Raw genomic sequence first — 21,166 nt, forward strand, 5'->3', positions numbered from 1 at the left:
TTTTTTGAGGGACTCAGGCAACACCTGTAATAGTAACATGGATCCTTGCCAATGAATAAGTGGACAGCATTATTCTACTACTGGGCAGCACGGTGGCTAAGTGGTTAGCACTTCTGCCTTACATCACTGGGGTCATGAGTTTAATTCCTGACCATGGCCTTATCTGTGTGGAGTTTGTATGTTCTCCCCGTGTTTGCGTGGGTTTTCTCCGGGTGCTCCGGTTTCCTCCCACATTCCAAAAACATACTGGTAGGTTAATTGGCTACTAACAAATTGACCCTAGTCTGTCTGTCCGTCCGTGTGTGTGTGTGTTAGGGAATTTAGACTGTAAGCTCCAATGGGGCAGGGACTGATGTGAATGAGTTCTCTGTACAGCGCTGCGGAATTAGTGGCGCTATATAAATAAATGGTGATGATGATGATTATTTACCCTGTATAGGTCTTAGATATCAAGGATTAAGTTACAGGTTGGTAGAAGGTTAATATAAATCACATATTCTAACATACTTTCTTCTATTGCATTACTCAAATGATCAGGAAGAACAACACAAAACATATGTTGAGTTCTTTTCAGTATAATAATTTAAACTAGAATGACAACCTGTTTTTCTGCTTTTACCCATCAGGACACCCATCCATTATTCCTTTGGAGGCAATGTAGACTTTCATTTAGACATGATTCATTAGTCATATATTAAAATGTAATATGACATAGCACTGAGGATCCCAACAGGACATTTTACACAAATTGTCAAGAAGCAGGCATGTTCTTTGTTTTTTTTTTTCCTTTCACTGTTATTGCAAGAAAGGGTTATAGAATTCCACAGTTCTGTTTTCCTGACCACTCATTGTACTTTTGTCTGTTCACAGGGGTTATATTTTACTGTATTTTTTTTAAAAAAACCATTCTGCTCTATCATTGCTTTTGTCAGATCATTTGTTTTTAGTTAGATCTGATTAAATATTTTTCTTTTTCCTTTGCATGAAAAGAATCAAACCGATAGACCACTGTATTTCAATGTTAACAGCTAGCCACGAACGATTTTAATCACTCTTTTGAAAGCCCTCTCAGTTTTCTTACATTGTATGTAAGCTGGCAGCACACACATCATCATAGCTTTATGATTTTTCTAAAAAAATAACGTCTACTAATGTCTTTCTCCGACTGAAGAAAAGCAATGTGTAGTGTTTATATGTTTATAAGTTATATGTTTATATGTTATATGTTTAGTGCTTTCATGTGTTTTAGTTCCCATTGAAGCTGTAACTTAAAGTGGTTCAATTGTCAAAAGAAAACTAAAATATGTTTGCTTTTATATAACAAGCACTTTTATATTTAATATAATGATTATCATTTTTGTTTCATAATAGAAATATTATTTATATAATGCTTTGTTCCTTTTATCCTATAACAATTAGTCTTCAAGAAATTGTGCCATTTTTATTTTGTATTTTACTATTGGTTTTCCAGTGTAATCTCAATAATCATTAATGATTAAATTGGATTTGTTTTATAGGTGTTTGCACTTAGATAAATATGGATTAATGGGTTTTATTACAACGCATTTCTAAAAATGTTTTAATGCATTTGTAATTAAATTGGATGTGTGGCATGGCTTTTAGAAACTGAAAATAATAATTCCTTAAGAGTGTTGTAGCATTCCGTTTCAAAAAAATCACAAGCCTTGTTAATGAATGTAAATATTAATAGACCATTTTTACTCACCACTGCAATTTAACTAATAAAGTTCTTAGAGAAAGCAAAAGTTGTTGAATGAAACATTTGTTATTAAAATCTTCAGTATAACTTCAGTTTTGAAGTATTGGTATTTTTGTTTATTGTTCTGTACTGTTTCACCCTGTATAGTCCACTGTTTGTACTGTGTACGGCGCTACGGATACCTTGTGGCGCCTAACAAATAAAAGATAATAATAATAATAATATAACAACGGGAAAAATGCTCCTAAAATGTTTAGTTAATGACCCCCACAGATATAATACATTGTTACCCAGATACTTCTACAGAACAGCTAATGATCCTTCCAAATCCTTTCGACAATGCCCTGCTGGGATTTCATAGAGTTAATTCGAAAGGCATTTGATTTGCTGTGTGTATGTATCAACTATCCGTATTGTTTTGCCTTGTGTCTTGTTGGTCATAAAGTAATTTGAATCACTAACATTTCAGTAGAGGTTTGTTACCTATGCATGTTGCTAACTGCTGTTTACCTCCAACGGTCCAATTAGGCTGGTATACGGTGGTATGCCTTACCGCCACTTTTCCTGCTGCTTTAATTGAAAAACTATTAAATTCCATTTACTTACATTTTTCATAGCGCCACTTCTAAATTTCCACTTCAACCACTGGTTACCTCTTTATTTTGTTTGTATTTGGTTTACATTGAATACATGCACCTGTCAAGAGACAAGGATTGTATAATGATAGTGGTAGAATCTGCTACAAGCCAATTTTCAGTACAACACACACAATTCTTGAATGAATCACTTTACAGCTGGATTACCACATAAAGTGGTGAACATTTTGGTTCACCAATTCAAAATGGCTGTCCATGAGTGTGGCTTCTCATTGGTCCTCCCACTCCCACCACCCCCCCCCCCTCCCTTAAAATATCACACAGGTTTTTAGTTGGGCCTGTAAGTCTAACCATGGAGCCCCGGGATAAATGGCTGCACAGAGTAACCACCAGGTTCAAGAGAGGGAGTGGAGCTATGAGCTCTGCCCCCTCCCTTTGCGGTAGGGCAGTTTTATTACTGACAAAATTATATAGTTATTTAAAAGATTCTTAGGGAAATATTCAGTTAGGTCCATGATCACAGTGACACGCAGAGTGCGAATTACCGAAGGTAATACAGTTCTGCAATAATGCAGATTTTCCCTTGCAGTCCTATGAGGTGCGAAGGAAAATCAGCCTTATTGTGGTGCCGCGGATTACTTTTGAGGCCCGTTCCAGCGCAGTACTGCGATCCTGAGACCTAATTGAATACGCCCCTTATGGGCATATTCACTCTGCGCGTTACAGCGATCACGGACCTGTTTGAATATGCCGCTTGACGTCTAAAAATATTTTTTATTATTCATTCACTTTAAGGTGTGATGCTGTAAATGTAATTTTGTTATCTACAATATAAAACTAAAATCAATGCTTCAGTTGTACTATAGATTTAAGCTGTCCACAATGACTTATCAATGAATGTACATTTTTTTTATTTATGTATAGATTCTCTTTTAAGCCACAAATATAATTTGCAAAATATGGCATTTTCTGTGTAGCTGAGAAAGAATACAATAATAAAATCCCCTCAGTTTAATTCTAGTAATAATGTTAGCCGGCCCTATTATAACAATAACAGGAATTACCAGTATAACCACTATTATTACAGAAGGTTCTATACCTATAATATTGCACACTGTGAAACACTATTGTGCTTCACCTGGGAAAAGCTTCTTTAGAGATCCCTTTACTTTATTAGCAGCAGTACAGTAAATGTATTAAACCTGTGTGTTTAAGTTAATCCTAACAGCAATTGAAAGGAAAGTCTAAAGATGTAATATGAAAAAACTGCACAAACATTTCCTTAGAAATCAAAACAAGTAAAGTTGTACTTGATGGCTTGTAAGTGGCCTTAACAGTACAGAGGACTGATCGAATAGCCCATAAGCAATATGAAACTGTCCAAGACTTTTTTGTGGCTCCATCTTCTTTGAAACTGAGGGAAATTTTCAAGATATTTGCCTCTTTCCGGATTTGGTTGTAGAAATCCTGCTACTGTTATGCTCATCTCTACTCTATTGACTCTACTGTATGGCACAAATTTAAGTGTGTTTGTCTGGTGTTAGAGGACTTACTGTATTCATTCTTCAAAAGATGTTCTTGAGAGGAAGTGGATAGAATAATCTGTACAGAGTATTAAAATGATAACAGCAGTAAAGGATGTTTCAAGAGACGAGTGTGGTGTTTCAGTGCTTTGAAAGACAATAACTGCTGATGTGAGGGTAGGCGTGGATCGGACAGGAATAAAGTGGATGGGAAATTTAAGCAAACTTGAAGCCATGAAGATTTGGATAGTTAAAGGAACAGTGTACCCCCGGAGCTGAGATGTTGTACAGTGTCGACTCTGCTCTGCTTAATTAGTATAACATACGGTGTATGCGGTTATCTTCATGTAAAAACTTGGAAAGCCATGGTCAAAAATATACTTAAGTACACTGTAATCATTGCTGTACTTTGAAATTCCCAGACATCTCAATTAAACAATGGTAAGTCTTTATCTTTACCTTTGCGATCAGAGTACATCAAGATAAGATCATGACCCTTTATGCCACAATTTGTGATGGGCAGCGTGGTTATGGTGACAATGGCATCACTATGTCCCTTCCCCCACTTGCCACCTGTCCTCCCCTCTGGGAGAAAGGAAAGGTTGGCAAGTATGGTGTAGGGTGAAATGTAGCTAGTTTAGCACTTAAACACTAGGGCAATGAGAGGCAACATGAAAGAGGTGTATGGCCTTCAAAGGGTCCTCACAGAGGAATCAGGGAGAACACTCTGCACTCTCTCCTCTTCCGAGTGTGGTGTGTGACATGCGTGCACTGGGCAGGGGAATTCATGTGGCGCAGAAGTTGGCTACCCCCATTCTGATAAGATCAATAGCAGCTGGGGGACCACAAGTGAAGGCTTGGTGGCCTACCTGTTGCCTGCCGCTGCACTAAGGTGAACAAGAAAAACACAAGGTGTTTAATATTATCTCTATCTAGCATTTTGTTTGTTGTATACTGTAGAGGAAGTGGATAATTGCTTAGGCATCACATTTTGGAAGTTTATAGACCATTTGTGATTGGCTTCCCAGTCAGCTAGATATCAGAAATGCTTTGTTCAGACTATAGGTTGATGGACTTATACACAGGGACACTGCCTGTGCTGTTATATCATATCTAACACGCTATACTCTATACAATTTCCTTTGCATATTGTTTAGGAGCTGTGGAAATGGCTATTTGGGATGGAGGGTAAAGGAAATCCTAATAAGCTAAAACATGTATTGTACCTGTTCAAATGTGAAATTTTATTTTTTTCTTATTAGCTGAGTTGTTTGTTAATTAACCAAACTGCACAAGAACTTTGTATAATTTATTCCAAATTTCAAATGGTACTCAGTAGGGTTGCCCTCTCTCTCCTTTAATTTTGTACTTGCCATTGAAACCTTAGACATAAAAAATCGCTCCTCCCCATACTTTCCAGGTGTTGCATGTAAGGAATTTTTACACAAGCTTTCTTTGTTTGTGAATGATGTCCTTCTGTTTGTTACTTACCCGGTGACCTCATTAGTGGCTCTTTATCGTATTTTGGATCAATACACTAAAGCCTCCCTGTACAAACTCAATGCCACTAAATCCGAGGCTCTACCAGTTAATCTGCCCGACAACTCCCAAAATACACACCATAAATCCCTAAACATTCTAGATACGCATCGGGCCACATATACATTGCAACCAAAGTAGCTGTAGATCAAAATTGGGAAAAACCTTTACCTTCAACCTTACATAAAATAACATCTAAAATTCAGTTTAGTTTTCTTATGGAAACTTCAGATAAACCCTACTCGACTTCCAACTTTCTCGCCTATTATGAAATGGTCTCCATGCAAGAATGTTACCAAGAAAGGACTCAACGTCATCTGATCTAATACTGTTTCTAACTCTGTACCATTTAGTCTAATTATACCTCCTCAAACTTAATAATAAATCTGTTTTACGCTTGTTACTGGTTTAATTTTTTATAATACAAAGATGTGTACATCTTGTTTAACTGCTACAATCTGTTTCAATTTGGGTTTTTTCTCCCTTGTGTACTCCCCGCTATTTGTCACTCATCCTCTGCCCACCTTTTTTTTTTTTTCTGTACCTTTAATGTTTAGAAACCTTTCTCAATAAAAATTGATGATAAAAATGAAAAAATCTTTTTATACAGGAACTTGTATGATTTGTAATTTAATCTAAAAAAATAACAATAAAAATAATTGTGGATTTTTGATGTGCTGAACTTTGGAATACAATAGGCACTTCTGCAGGCAGTCACTTTTACGTATAAAAATAATTTATGATAACATGGGTTGTCTGAAAGGGACAAAGAATATAGATCATTGTGTCACTGTAAAAGAAGTTGGAATGCAGTGTTTTGTTTTCTTTCCACTAGTGATAGTCTCCTCTCTCCTCTTCTACTGGAAATAACTTAAAGCAGGCCTGTCCAACCTGTGGCCCTCCAGATGTTGTGAAACTACAAGTCCCAGCATGCCCTTCCAGCTATCAACAGGTTGTCTATTGGCAAAGCATGCTGGGGCTTGTAGTTTCACAACACCTGGAGGGCCACAGGTTGGACAGGCCTGACTTAAAGCATGCAACACTTTACAAGTTACTAGTAACATATATACTAACATCTTATGATATGAAATATTTTTTTCTTCTATATCTGTCTTTATTTATGACATGCATAGCATATATGTGTTGTATATGTAAACTTGCCTTAATAATAATAATAAGTATACCATATAGGTTTCAAGATATAATACATGTTTTTTCAGATATTTTGTATATAATTTTTTGTAGATCTTACATTGTTTTATACTCCTTATTAAGGTGGATGTCATTGTGGTGCTTGGTGGACTTGGGGGACGCTTTGACCAGACTATGGCTTCAGTGGAGACACTTTATCATGCTGTCAATATCACATCTATGCCAGTAATAGTGATTCAAGATACATCTCTTATCTATCTTCTGCAGCCTGTAAGTACAAAACTGACAACTAGCCTGACAGTCATTGGTGTAAGTGTATTTGGCATGCAGTAGGGCTGTGATGAGTCTATATGTCATTTGTGTCTTTTCCCTGCCACGTAAATTCTAAGTATTCTAGTTATAATATATAGCCAGCATGCTGTGCAATGTTATCCTGAGAGCAGTAATGATACTATAACAGAATAGTTTGTAATAACACCATTTTTCCAGGCTACTCTGGGAATTGGTGTATGTAAATGGCGTCAGTGTAGTATTTCCTTTCTACTCTGTTATACAGAACACTGTCTCCACCCAAAGCTTGACACGTGGCTTCTCTTCTGGGGAGTGTTCAGGAGGTAAATGTATCATTCTCCGATTTCTGCAAGTCGCCGGAAATTAGCGACTTTGCAGTGGCGATTGCTTGTAAAGGCAAGTTTGGTTTTGCAAGTCATCCCCGCTTTAAATTTTCACTACAAAGTCACAGAATTCCAGCGACTTGCAAAAATCGGAGGATGATACATTTACCCCCAGGACTGCTAACACCAAGGGGAGACTTGGGGGACCTCTTGTCCACCGCTATAACTATGACTACAAACATGATAATTACTGTACACTCTATTGTATTACGGGACACTGTATTAAGGGACACAAGAATGGCGTAGAAGCCACCCTGGCACATTTATTGATTAGGATGGGCAGCAACCACTTTTCTGCGTTTTACAACAAAAATGTACTTTTAACATGAAATAATGACAGAGCATCAAACAATTCAACGTACAATAATAAAGACAACAATTACTTGAGTGTTAGAAACCTAACAGGTTGCATAGTAATTCTGATAATATCCATTGCACTACTTGGTGGTAGTCAGCATATCGATGCTGACTACCCCGACAAGATTTACCCCAACGTCTTCACACCAAAGGGCTCCTTCCCGACGAGGCTCCAGAACGACTGATGCGCCAAGCGACCGGAAGCAAACGCGATGAATGAAGAAGCCACCGCGGCTTGATGACGTCACTGCCAACCGGGACGCTGTTATCGGTGCTGTTAAGGGGGTAATGTTAGTATGGACAATGTACAACGCTTTGTAAAGTGCATTGTCCATGACCACAAACTTACATTACCCCCTTAACAGCACTGATAACAGCGTCACGGTTGGCAGAGACGTCATCAAGTCGCGCCAGCTTCTTCATTCAGTGTGATTGCTTCCAGTCGCTTGGCACATCAGTCGTCCTGGAGCCTCGCCGAAAAGGAGCCCTTCAGTGTGAAAATGTTGGGGTAAGTCTTGTCGGAATAATCAGCATCATTATTCCGTACCCTACCCGCACTACTACCCTTCACGTCTCCCCTATAAGCTAAGTACCCCTGGCAATCAAATTACTCTAGCTGGTTTGATTGCATAACAAGTACTTTACCTTGGGCCTAAGTCTTAGCCTTTACCCTGAGTTATAGTGTATTTCAATAGGGATAGCAAGAACATGGCTTGAGTGTAATACGCTTTACCTACAGCAGTACTTCCCTTAGCAGTTTAACTTTTTACACAGGTTATGCAATCATTTTACATTATTTTACACAGTTCTCATCACACCGTACCACACCCAAACACTTTAAACATGTTAATGCCCATTTTATAGTTATTTTCTTGGATCACACTGGTGGCCTGTGATCATTCACAGTCTATGCATATGCCTAAACTAAGCAGATAATCCTTGAGTTGTAAACAGTACTTATCACAGGTACCTTTGAATGGAAACCTATTACATCCGTAGTGATCCAGTTATCACTCTTCCCTAGAAACAATAGCACACTTGAACACTCTCACTCTATACAGATGAGCAACTTGAATTTAAACACAGTCACTTGTATAAATGATGTGTAATCACACACAGGATGTAACATGATAAATCACTTGACACTTGAATAAATGCAACTACACATTTCCATAACAAATAGCACAACTTTGTCTGTAATCTCAAAATGGCTGCTCCTCATAGGCTGAATTGTATTCTCCAATATGGTTAGTTGCAAACTTGCTTCTCTCTGTTTAGTTGCTTTATTTTTCCTGTAGTCCTACAACTTCTGACAGCAGTAGCAATTTGTTCACTTAGCAAACACCTATGTCACTTGAAGTAGGTCAATCTCAGTCTCTCAAACCTAACCACCTCCTATCCCTAATCTCTATTCTCCTTGCAAAAGATTCCTCAGTCCAGCACTACCAAAAAGGCATACAAATCCACATCTTCAGGACTCCCAACACAATCCCTAATATCTTTACTCTAACATTAGTATCTCAGTCCACCAGCAAATGTGTATAATAACCAACTATACTTCTGTGGAATTCCTCCACTCCAAAGCTCTTTGTTTGAACTCTCTTTCAGTGGCTGCAGTTTTCCATTCTGTTCCAAAATGCATCTTCAGGCTCCTGTTCAGTCTCTCTTCACAGTATATTTATCTATCTACTTTGCTGATGTCTCTCTTTACTTCCTTTCCTCTCAAAAACTCTGTGTCTTCCTTCCTCAACTTCTCTGTCTTCTCACCCGTCTCTCTCAGCTTTCGCCTCACATGCTCTGGCTCTGCCCCACTGTTTTGGCACCTTTTTCTCTTCCTTTCAGCAGCCATATTAACTGGGCTGGCTTATCTCCTCTTCTGACATCTCCCCAACAGCAGCGGAGCTTGCTGGGATATGTAGTTTTTCTCCTATCCAGGCGCATGCACAGCTGTGCTGGCATCACAATTGTATTGATTGCAATTATTAAAATTTTCTAAATGCTAATAATACAATTATTTGATGCCTTCTAGGGGTCCTCAATGGCCGTTACATTGATGATCTTTTTTTTATTTGGAATGGGGATTTATCTACTATGTCATTATTTCTGTCTCATCTCAATTCAAATACTTTTGGCTTAAAGTTCACTACTAATTACCATTCATCCACTTTCAATTTTTTAGATGTAACATTGAAATTGTCAGACAATAGGATAGTATCTGAAAATTATTCGAAGGAAGTCGACACGTTAAATATTTTGCACTATAACAGTAGTCACCACAAACCCTGGCAGGACAACATTCCCAGAGGCCAGTTCTTACGGATTTAAAGAAATTGCTCGGAACCGGAGGATTACGATCTCCACTCACATAAGCTGTTTAAGGCTTTTCAAGAGCAAGGATACCCTAATTCCATTCTGAATAAGGCACTTCTGGAAGTCAGTGAGATTGATAGGTCCCATTTATTTGCCCAGACTTCAAGACACACTAAGAAAGATAAGTCTTTATCCTTTGTCACTCAGTTCAATTCAGCAGCAGATGCTATTAAGCAAGCTATAAATAAAAATCTTTCTTTATTAGAATCAGACAAATTTATAGGTCATGGTATTAGGACTACTAACAATGTGGTGTTTAGGAGAGCAAAAAATCTTAAAGAGAAGCTTGCTCCAAGTTTCTTTAGAAATCCTACTGTGCCAGATTCTACATCCAAATCTGTTCAATTTGCAGATAGATGGTTAAGTAGACTAAATGACTTTTACAAATGCGGCAAACTTAAATGCATTACTTGTGGCTTTGCAGATCATTGTATCAATGAATTTCTCTTCTATACATCGGGGGAGAGATTCCCCATCAAGAAAGTTTTTGATTGTCAATCGAATTTTGTGATTTATGTAGTAAATTGTGCCTGTGGCGTCCAATACGTTGGACGCACTATTAGATCATTAAATGTGCATTTTTTGGAACATAGACGCAACATTTTGAATAAAGTCAAGACCCACAGTTTGTCGGTGCATGTTAACACCTGCCAGGTTGGAATTCTTTCTGGCCTTAAAGTCAGAGTGATTGAACAAGTATTTAGGACCAAAAGAGGGGGAGATAGATATAATTTACTCTGTAAACGTGAGGCGTTTTGGATTTACAAGCTTAAAACTCTGTCTCCTCTCGGTCTGAATGAGAGTATTGAACTCAATAATTTATAACCCTGCATTAGTTAGATATGATTGATTTTTGGTCATATATATATTTATATCTGTCTGAATACACTTTTCATATTTATATAGCTATAGTGTTAGGCGATCAACATTTTAGCTGGGGAATATTTGTTATCTATTCTCAGCTTTAGTCTTTCTCTTTATAGAATGGTAACCTTGGTGTAAACTGTGTTTTTATATTTATTATAATATTATGTTGTATTAATTTGTTTGGGGAGTATGGTGTTGTTTCCATTAGGCATGCATGTAGAATGCAGTTTGTATATTAGTGGAACCCGGGGTTTGATTTTTTCACTCTTCCTCCTTTTCATCATATGGAACTAAGTGCCTGTGGGCGGATTCTAGCAGGATTACATCGGAGTTATTTACAGGTTGGAACATTTTCTTAAACCTAACATTGAGCAAGTTGCTCTTCTACATATACCTGTTATACAAATCTATACGGATATGCACTTCAAATTGTGCGGACTATCATATTAGTGAGATAGCTATGAACTAGCCATTTACAACTATGGTACTAGTGTTTATCTTTTCTCACATACCTTGCATTTACAATTACAAGTGGTTATGCACATTTTATTGTGCGGACGGTCACCATAGCCAGCTTGATTAACTGGCATTCTACCACTATATCATATTGTGCTGGATCATATTTTTATTTGATTCGATATTTTCCATTATATAATTGGCACTCTAATTGAGGATTGTGTCAATAATATTGTTATTTCTGGTCCTTTTACAAGATTATATTGCAGTCTCAATTTTTATTCATGTACTAACAAGCTATAAATTAGCTATTAAATAGTTTTATATAAGATCTCAAGCTTTGCGCTATTTCTGTATCCCTTTTTTTACATGTATATGCTTTAGCAGGACCCAGAACCTGCACAGAACAGCTGCAGCTTGATTTCATTGTCCAAGGTTGATTAGCGCCCGCACATTTTGTTGTTTCTAGGGGCTAAGTTGGCAAAGTAGCTTTTAATTTTGATTATCTTTTGATCTTTAACCCTAGATGTTGTACATGGAAAGAGGATAGGTAAGCCTAGTTATAATTGACAGTTCCTATACTTACCTTTCACATATTCAATTCCCCTCTCTTTCTGAAGGGGGTACCACTTCTTACTAGCTAAGGCATTAAAAAAAACATCTAAATATTCTAGGCAATGACAACATTTATCTATAATGAGACCATGTGTCAGCTGAAAGGCCTTAAGAACAAATAAGAACAAAACACAATTGAGCATGCACTGCAATTGTGCCTGGTGAGTCTAGCCATGTCACCCTACGTAGATGATTATCTAAGTAGTTAGGGGTATTTGTCAATGATTACACAGTCCCCCTATCTGTAGGTCTTTTAAATTTAGAATTGAAACAGAAGTTTCAAATATTAAAATTTTAAGTCATTTCAATGTTTCTCGTTTTCCTCACCTGAAGACTGAACTTACAAAAAATTACTTGTAAAAAGGTTAGATGACTGCCATTGAAAACCTCAATTGCCATGCACCTGACTCTCAGGTCCTGTTACTTAACCCTCCTCTATCTTTCACGGCTTTTCCAGCAGTCCGCAGGCTTTGCTGGTCTCAGATCTCTCTGCAGGACGCTGCCGAGTCTGTCTCCACTCCAGAGTTCCCTCCAAAACCAATGCCTAGGTGCCACCATCTTGGATCCAGTCACCTGATCTCTCTCAGCCAGTCAGAGTGCTGCTTCAGCTCAGTTAACCACAGCCTCCAATCAGGTGATAACAGTTACTATAAAAGCACTTCCTGGAGCTCTCACCCGGTTCCGGTGCAATGTTCATACCTCATACGCCAACCTGGTTTCCAGCAGTCTGCAGTCTACTCAGTTTTTTTTCTGCCTAGACAATGCAGTCTGCATTCCTGTTCCAGTCTGGTCCAGCATTCCAGTTCAGCATTCCTGTTCCAGTCCGGTTCAGGATTGCAGTTCTAGTTCGGTCCAGCATTCCGGTTCCAGCATTGCGGTTCCAGTCAGTTCCAGCACTGTGGGTCCAGTTCGGTCCAGCACTCCGGGTCCAGTTCGGTCCAGCACTCCGGTCTGATCACCATCTTGCTAATAATAGAATATTTTTGACTACTTGCCAGTCTACAGTGCCATTCATATTCTCTAGTCTCCTGAATTCACATCAGCCACCATCTGTACCAGTCCTTTCTCTTCCATGCAAAGGAACCTAATCAAGCCATCCACATTTTTTCACCTAGTCACCAGTTCTGCTCCAGAGACACAACCCAGTACAGACAGATCCTCACATTTTATTTTTGCCAAAAATCACATTAAAGTTAAAGCCACTATTTCACAAAAATAATAATATGCATGAACTTTACTTAACTAAATATAACCACCATAGTTTATTTTACTCATCTGCAGCAGGTTGCTATGTTAGTGGTAAAGTGGTTATATAACTAAACACTCTAACTAGTTGTCAGTGACTGACAACTAGGCAGACTTGCTTTGCAGAAATGTTCAGTGTACATTGGTTGATTCATATATTGTCTTAAGCACAGCAATGCCATAGAAAATAAGTCTCGGCCTTTTGACTTATATAAGATCTCAAGAGAGCATTGTCTTAAAGTTATGAGAGAAGTTGGAGATGTGGGTAATTAGATGCAACAGTTCAGTGTTCACAGTTCTAGTGCAGAATTCAAAGCCATTAAAATACTACACTGTCGGAAATGTGAAGAAATTGGCACCAGCAGAATAGGTTTAAGAATTTATAGTGTTCAATGTCATACTCAATAGACTGGGATGACAAATCTTAATCCACACAGTAGGTAATATAGTAACAGTCTTCAGATGTGGCTACTGGCAGGGATTTTGTTTGTATTAAAGACTCTGGCTCTTCAGTCTGTCAAGCCGCATGTTCCCTTAGTACTGATCAACATCTCTTGTTCAGTGTTAACTGAAATTAGTTGTCATAACCAACATACACAGCAATTTGTTGCTAGTTCAATCTAAAGTGACCAAATTTTCTGCCCGAATCACAGTGGCTTTAGATTGTCAGTGGCGCACGCAGGGGGGGTTTCTGGGTCTCCAGAAACCCCTCCCCCTCCGCTAAAAAGTGCCCTACTGTAGTATACAGCAGCCGCAGCGCTGTCTAAGAAGCGTCCGCAGCGGTGCTGTATTGTATACAGCACCGCCGCGGACTCTTCTTTGACAGCGCCACGGCTGCTGTATACTACAGTGCAGCCGAAACGGCGCTGCCGCAGGTCTCTAGATTTATTTATTTTTTTACGGGGGTGGAGGAAACCCCCCCCCCCCCTGACAAATCCTCCGTGCGCCCCTGATTGTAGTTAATTATTATTTCTAATTTATCACTTAGGAGCATCAGTCAATGACCTGACATGTAGCTTTCTTACAATTTATATACGTTTTGTGCACTTGGAAATTTCCTTCACCTTTGTTCTATCCGTTGTTTATACACATCTTGCAGGTATGTGTAATATTTCACAATAAAGTATTTTATTGTAAAAATTATTTTACATAAAGGTTTAACCACCTTTTTCCTCCTATTGTTTTTTCCTACAAGTACTATTTGCCTTCATGTTTATGTATTCCAGAACCTGATAGTTCTTCTTTTAATAGTATAATCTGTAGGTTATTGTATTAGTTTAATAGTTTTTTATTGAAGTCTGGACAGTGATTTCTAGTTCTAATTACCAGTTGCAAGATACTTATTGGTACATTTTGCAAAATATTTCATAACTTATTGTACTAATAAGGGCTGCGCCATGCAGGTGCTTTCTGTGCTTGAACTGAATGAAACTCAGGATTTATGACCTGTACCTATTACAGATGCTTTGTCATATCACTTAAGGCCGGCGTTAACTCTTGGCAAACCTAGACGGTTCCTAGGACACCAGGTTGTACGAGGTCCCTAAAACATTGCATTTACGTTCATTCAGTGTTTTTATTGTCACTGCAGCAGCCCCACAATAAGTGATGGTGTCCGCTAACATGAGGGGACAACAGCCGGCAACTTCTTACCTCTGAAGCTGCGGCTTCCCAAGAAGAAGCTCCCCGCTTCCCACTGTGGAAGAAGCACAGGGCAGGCCAGTGGAATGAGAGGGTGCAGGGGGTTAGGGGGTGCACGAGAGAGAGACACCTAAAGAGATCACAATGCAAATGGGCTTGTATCACCTTTTGCAAGTTATGTAACAGTCTAGTCATGTGTTTTACCATGCAACAAACAGGAACTAAAGAAAATACGGCATCCTATTCATCTCTTTAGAGAAAAACACTATGGCAACTCTAAATGTCACTAGAAAGTAACTTCTTTATGATATTGGCATAAGAATTTTAGTAACCTGTTAAGGACCATTAATAATTAATTAATCATTTTTTGAGGTAGAATAAAAAAAAAAAAAAAAAAAAATCAAATGTTCTTTTTTTTTTCTTGAGCACGGATCTTATATTTTGTTTAGATTTCTATCAGTTTTGCTGAATAAGATTTTATGTTCTGTATTTGTACTGTATTCGTTAATTACAGTAATTCTGAAAAATGCAGATTGCATCAGATATTTTTTTTATTACTAAGCTTTCATCCATAAAATATATCTTCATTCCAATTGCTGACAAATTCAGTTTCCGAAGTAGGCATTAATTCTGTTTCATGGACAGACCACGCGGGTGTATACATTCTTCTTGATGTCATTAAACAGTTTACTTATTCCTACAGATAATGTCTGGAAGTCTCACGCTTACTAAATCATTATCTATATATGGAGGTAAAAGAAGCAACCCCTGATTGCTTCATCCTGAGAGCCTCGGATGAATTATGGGTAGGTGTCATTTTGGGGGTCTATAAGGCAACCATAAGGGGGGAATTCAATTCCCCCCGAAGTACCGCCACGCTAAAACTATAACTGTTATTACGGTTATAGTGCATGTAATTACCGTAATTATGGTAGTTCCAATGCCAGCTTTTTACTCGCAACTACCTGAGCTGTGAGCAGAAAGCTGGGTTAATATTACCGTAATAACGGTAATATCTATAACGCGGCGGTACTTCGGGGGGAATTGAATTCCACCCTAAGAGTCAAATATATTAGCATTGTAACTGCAGCTAGGAAGCTAGTGGAGCAAGTTATCGCATCTCTCTCTGGTCAGTTCCTTCTCTTTTAGCAAAACATAAATTGTCTCCCTCATTGTGTCGACTCAGAGATTAATACTACTAAAGGTCAGCTAAATGCACTACTGTTTTGTAGGGTTGCCAGCTCCCTAAAAGACATTCCAGCACGTTTTTTGACAAAGCTGATGATGCCCTCAATCTGTTTGGGAAGATCAAGTTAGGGAGGAGGGCCTTGGTGTGACCTATTACTCCATGATCATCAAGGAATTCAGAGATTCTTATGAAGCATTAATTTGCCCAGGGATCCACTCTTGGCAGAAATGTTACATTACAATATTGATGCATAGTTCTCCTTAGTCTGGTTGCAGAAACTCTGGCGGGATAATCTCTATGTTCTGAATGCAAATATTGTGGAAATATCATGTTGGAAGTGAGTTAAAACCTTTCCTCAACCTAATGGTCTGACACTACAGTATTACAAAGGATATTCAGAGTTAGTGGAGCCACACCCAATCAACCTAATTAATCAATTCTAGAGAGGACAGCCTTCTATTCAATAACAATGTTAGGCAATATAATAGTGATCCCAAAGACAGAATGAGATTTCATGCAGTTCTCAAATTAGGTAAGATCTATGCATTCCATTGACAAGCAGAAATGCTGTACCTTAATTTTATTGTGTAATGCAGTGAAAGACTTAAATAACGTGATCATTCGAGTTTTGAATGATATGGGCTTCTTTGGAAAATTTGACTTTATATCATACTCCATGTTAACGGTTTGACCTCCTCCCAGTTTAGTATCGCTAATGGCATGAGACAAGACTGTTGCTCGGGAACAGTACCCCAACATTCATATGGGTAAAAAAGTACCGTAGAGATAATTTGTGCATTTTAACATGCGCAGCGTAGGCTGGAGGCTTGGCCATCCCTTACTACAAAACCTATTATGAGGCTGTGCAAATCTCTCAATGTGTTAAGTGGTGAAACCATCCTCCCTTATTTAGCTTCCACGACTTCTACACCCGCAATCACTATCAGTGCCATCTTAACAACATTATGTGCTCCCCGGACAAAGCAGTACACTTGGGCCCTTACCTACACAACCACTCACAGGAATAAAAATGTAAATTATCAATAAAATTAAGTTTATATTTATTGGTACCTGCAACAAAAATCACTGTTGAAACATTAAAAAACATTCTGTACAGCTGTGCCTTGACACATGGGTAAATAGATTTTTTTTCTATTGGCCCCTCCCTATGGGGCCCCTATGCTCGTGTAGCCCCCAGGCAACTGCCCAGTGTGCCCAGGGGGAAAGACAGCCATGATCACTATTAGGTCATCCTATAGTCACACTCTTGCTACCTATTTTGGATCAATGTAATAAAACCATTTCTGTAGCCTCATCTGCCTCTCCTTTAATTCTAATATTCAATATCCTGCAATTCAAACCAGGAAGTTAACTTTTATCCTATTAGACATTAAATATCTGAATGCAAGACGTGAGTAATCATTCCTAGCTCTCTTGGTCTTACAATCCCAACTTGATATTCCAAACAAAAATTTCTATCAATATGACCAAATTAGACATTTTACAGCACAATCAAAGGTCATCTAAACAACCGTCCACTCACTACCTGTCACGGCTCTGAGGGTGTTTTGCAGATCCCTTGCCTCTACTATAGAGGATGGTGGAGACAGAACACAATAATATTCTTAGGATAAGTTCACGGCTTACTAGCATCAATAATAACACAGGAGAAAGTAGTAGTGCTGCAACGTATTATATTGAATGTTGGTACAACAGGAATGGAAGGAATTAGATATATATATTAGCAAAGATGAATACACGGCAATTCGTTGTAATGCAGACATCAATCACATATGCTACTTCATAGTCTGTAACCCTTGGCAACAGCATGAGATGAGATGTATACAGTTCAACGCAGTGATGATAAACAAGAACACTAGGATCCAATAGAGAAACACACAGCAGATGAATGTGAATCACTGGTACAGCTTACAGTCCAAACAGAGTAGTATATAGAACTTAGCTGATCCGAGAGTAGAGATGACTCAACATAGCAGGTGGTACTGGAAACACTGTGATTCTTATTAAGTAGAACAGCAAGCGTTAAGCATGAAACTTGGATGAACACTGACACGTGCAGTAGAATGTTGCCTAGAAGTAGCAGAGACGTGAGTAGTATCTGAACCATGCGTGGAACTACAGGTAGCAGGATTTGTTGTAACTGCAATGGTAAGTTCGCTGTAGTATGAAGCAAATGAACAGAGACACGTAACTTGAGCCCAAGTACTAGCCGCCGGCACAACAAGTAGTTCACAATAACAGTCCAGTAAACAGGTAACAGCAGAGTAGGGATAACTCGTGTCAGACGTGGAACTACAGGTGACAAGTAACTTGATAGTAGCTCTTACAGCGAGATGCAGTGATCTTAGCCAGCCAGACGTAAAGGTGAACCAATAGATTAGGCACAGTTTTAGCAACAACTCACGATACTCGTTCAGCGTGCAGATGAATAGCGGAGAGGAGTTCCAGTTTGCAGGTGAACAGCAGTGAGGAGTTTGCAGCTTGCAGGTGAACAGCAGTGAGGAGATTGCAGCTTGCAGGTGAACAGCAGTGAGGAGATTGCAGCTTGCAGGTGAACAGCAGTGAGGAGATTGCAGCTTGCAGGTGAACAGCAGTGAGGAGATTGCAGCTTGCAGGTGAACAGCAGTGAGGAGATTGCAGCTTGCAGGTGAACAGCAGTGAGGAGATTGCAGCTTGCAGGTGAACAGCAGTGAGGAGTTCAGTCCAGCGAGCAGGTAATGGACACACGGAAGGAGAGGTATACAGCCAGATCCAAATGCAACCAGAGTAACACGAAGAATAGGCAATGAGCCCATAACCTTGGGAGGTTAATATAGTGCTCCAGGACCAATGAGGTTCAGGAGGAGGTCCAGATCACAGTAGCCAGGAACACCTGTGAAAGTAATGTCTCTGAGGCAGAAGCAAGCAGTATCATGGTTCTTAAAGGGAAAGTCACAACGCCGGCACCTAACTATGGGACCGGCGTGTGACACAACCCTTAAGAACTTCTGCATGTGACAAGCCTCCAAGAAGGGCTTAGTCTCGAAATTAGACAGTGAGCTAATAAAACTTGGGACATCACTGAAAGACTGACACACGAATAAGCCTGGGTGTCTGATATGAGTGAAATCATTGATGACAAAGACTGAAATATGAGAAAATAAGTGAAAATGAAAGAAAATACATACAAACTCCTGTATCACTAGTACTAAGTACTTTCAACGCTGCGTAAAAAATAAATCCTGATGTATCAGATGGTTGTACCTGATGGAATTTATGACCAGTATCATCCGTAACATCTCCAAAGAGATTTGCAAACATGGAAGCCATAAACAAACCATTTTAACATCCTCTTACCCTTTGCCTCTTGTCCTCTGGATACTCCCCTTCCCCCTTTTCTGATTTACTCCAAAGATCCCTTCCCCAGTCTCCATTAACCTCATCCCTTCTTCTTATGAAGGCCTGTCGGCATTCCACTTTTTTATACCAGATTAAATATTAATTATGAATTAATCTATGGTTGCATTATAGATTTATGACCTTCACCCATTACCGTTTTCATATCACAATATTGATTTGATAATAAATACAATTTATTTGATAGCTAGATAGATACCTTTAAATGTAAAGCACCAAACTTTACAGTTTATGTAATAAATAATTCAGAACATATTATTTTGCAGTACTTCTTTTATTTCATAAATGCCTAGTTTTGGAACTCAACTTTGTGTATGAAATGCAGTTTTTTATGTGAGCACTCAACTACAGGTTATAAAGATTAAACTGCTGTAACATAAAAGCATATTGGTACATTTAGATTCTAACAGTTTCCTTCTACAACCCCCACAAAACAATGCACATCACAAATAGTATAGTTTATCTTTTTTTAGTACTACAAAAGCAATACTGAAAGAGCCTTCACCTGCTCTTTCCTGCTTTACTGTCAGTTGTGTTTGTTATAGTTTGTAAAACTTGTTTAAAATGCCTGGCGTTATTTTATTAGACTTAGGTTTCCCTTTCTTTCATTAAATGTAATGTATTTTTTTAATTTATGACTGAGATTCAGGATTAGAGGACCGCACCATACGGCCCCTGAAGTAAATCAGGTTGCTCATGACCGTTCCTTCGGACAGCACAGTTCAGTCTTGTTTGATATCAGTACTAGTGTCGAGACCAATGGAGAAAAAAAACAGCTGTTCTACTAATAACTAGAATAAAGGTGATTTTTTAATGATATGCCAGTATTGCCCAAAAAAACACTAGTTTCAAGGAAAATATTACCTACACTGGCATTGAAAAATACTGTAGACTAGGGGTGCATGGCTTAACAGCCTAACATGGTGACCACTTTTTATATGAACTCTGCTGAGTAATCCACATTAATTGTGATTTTCAAGTACTCCCCTTACCAGAAATGTTAGAAAACCTGGGGTGTAGGCCCCTACCTCTGACTGAAACACATCTGGTTAGGTTGTATATACAGAGATTCTCATGGAGTGTTTGTGCCTGCTACTAGCCCAAAGGGCAGATGACTATCCGATGGCTATCGGAGGGTGCCAACAGAGCCCTCATACCCTCCTTTGTCAAACCTGGAAGCATTTGTCCGTGCATAGCAGACACAGACCCTTCCATCTACCAGTGCAGGAAACTTACCTGAACATTGCAGGGTGTCTTAGGTGCTAGTCTCAATACTTGAGGTCTGCATTATTCATACAATGGCCACCATATTGGCTGCCCTCACAAGCAGGTTAGCATTATGCATCAAGCCGCCAACTAATAAATTCCAGGACTGGGTCCTGAAACACAGATAATGTAGGTTCCTACCTCTGGTTGAGACTCACAACATGTTTCTGTTGTATATACTGCATATTTTATCACCCTGCTGTGTCAGATCTGATACTGACCTGGAGGCCTGCTGATCACTAACGCATGGTGCAGACAAAGGCCTTTCATTGTCAATTTTGGAAGCGCTTATCATCACTTTAGAGATCCATTCCTTTCATCTGCTGACACAGGTAACGTAGTGTGTGGTCTACCAAGCCAGACAGTCTCTATGAAGAGGTCATAGTCCCTAGCTGATAATTAGCCTACACCTGACACCAGAACAGCTGAGGCCAGGTCACCACACTACATCTGCAATAGGAGTATTTCATGCACCAGAGACCTAATTAATACAGCCTCCACAGCTAAGCAATCCCACATTAGGACATGATCCAGCTGAG

General features: G+C 38.9%; 1 protein-coding gene across 2 annotated transcripts in view; it reads left to right on the plus strand.

The window, feature by feature from the left end:
- Positions 1-21,166, plus strand: part of TPK1 (thiamin pyrophosphokinase 1) — a 467,722-nt gene that overhangs the window by 238,492 nt on the left and 208,064 nt on the right. The window contains exon 7 of one of the 2 annotated variants that reach the window (XM_075211273.1): positions 6,654-6,800. The exons of the other annotated variant lie outside the window; for it this stretch is intronic. Within the exon in view, the coding sequence (XP_075067374.1) occupies positions 6,654-6,800 (147 nt within the window). The remainder of the gene's footprint in view (positions 1-6,653; positions 6,801-21,166) is intronic. 2 annotated transcript variants of the gene reach the window in all.

Source organism: Mixophyes fleayi, chromosome 5 (assembly GCF_038048845.1).
Source record: "Mixophyes fleayi isolate aMixFle1 chromosome 5, aMixFle1.hap1, whole genome shotgun sequence".
NCBI lineage: Eukaryota > Metazoa > Chordata > Amphibia > Anura > Limnodynastidae > Mixophyes > Mixophyes fleayi.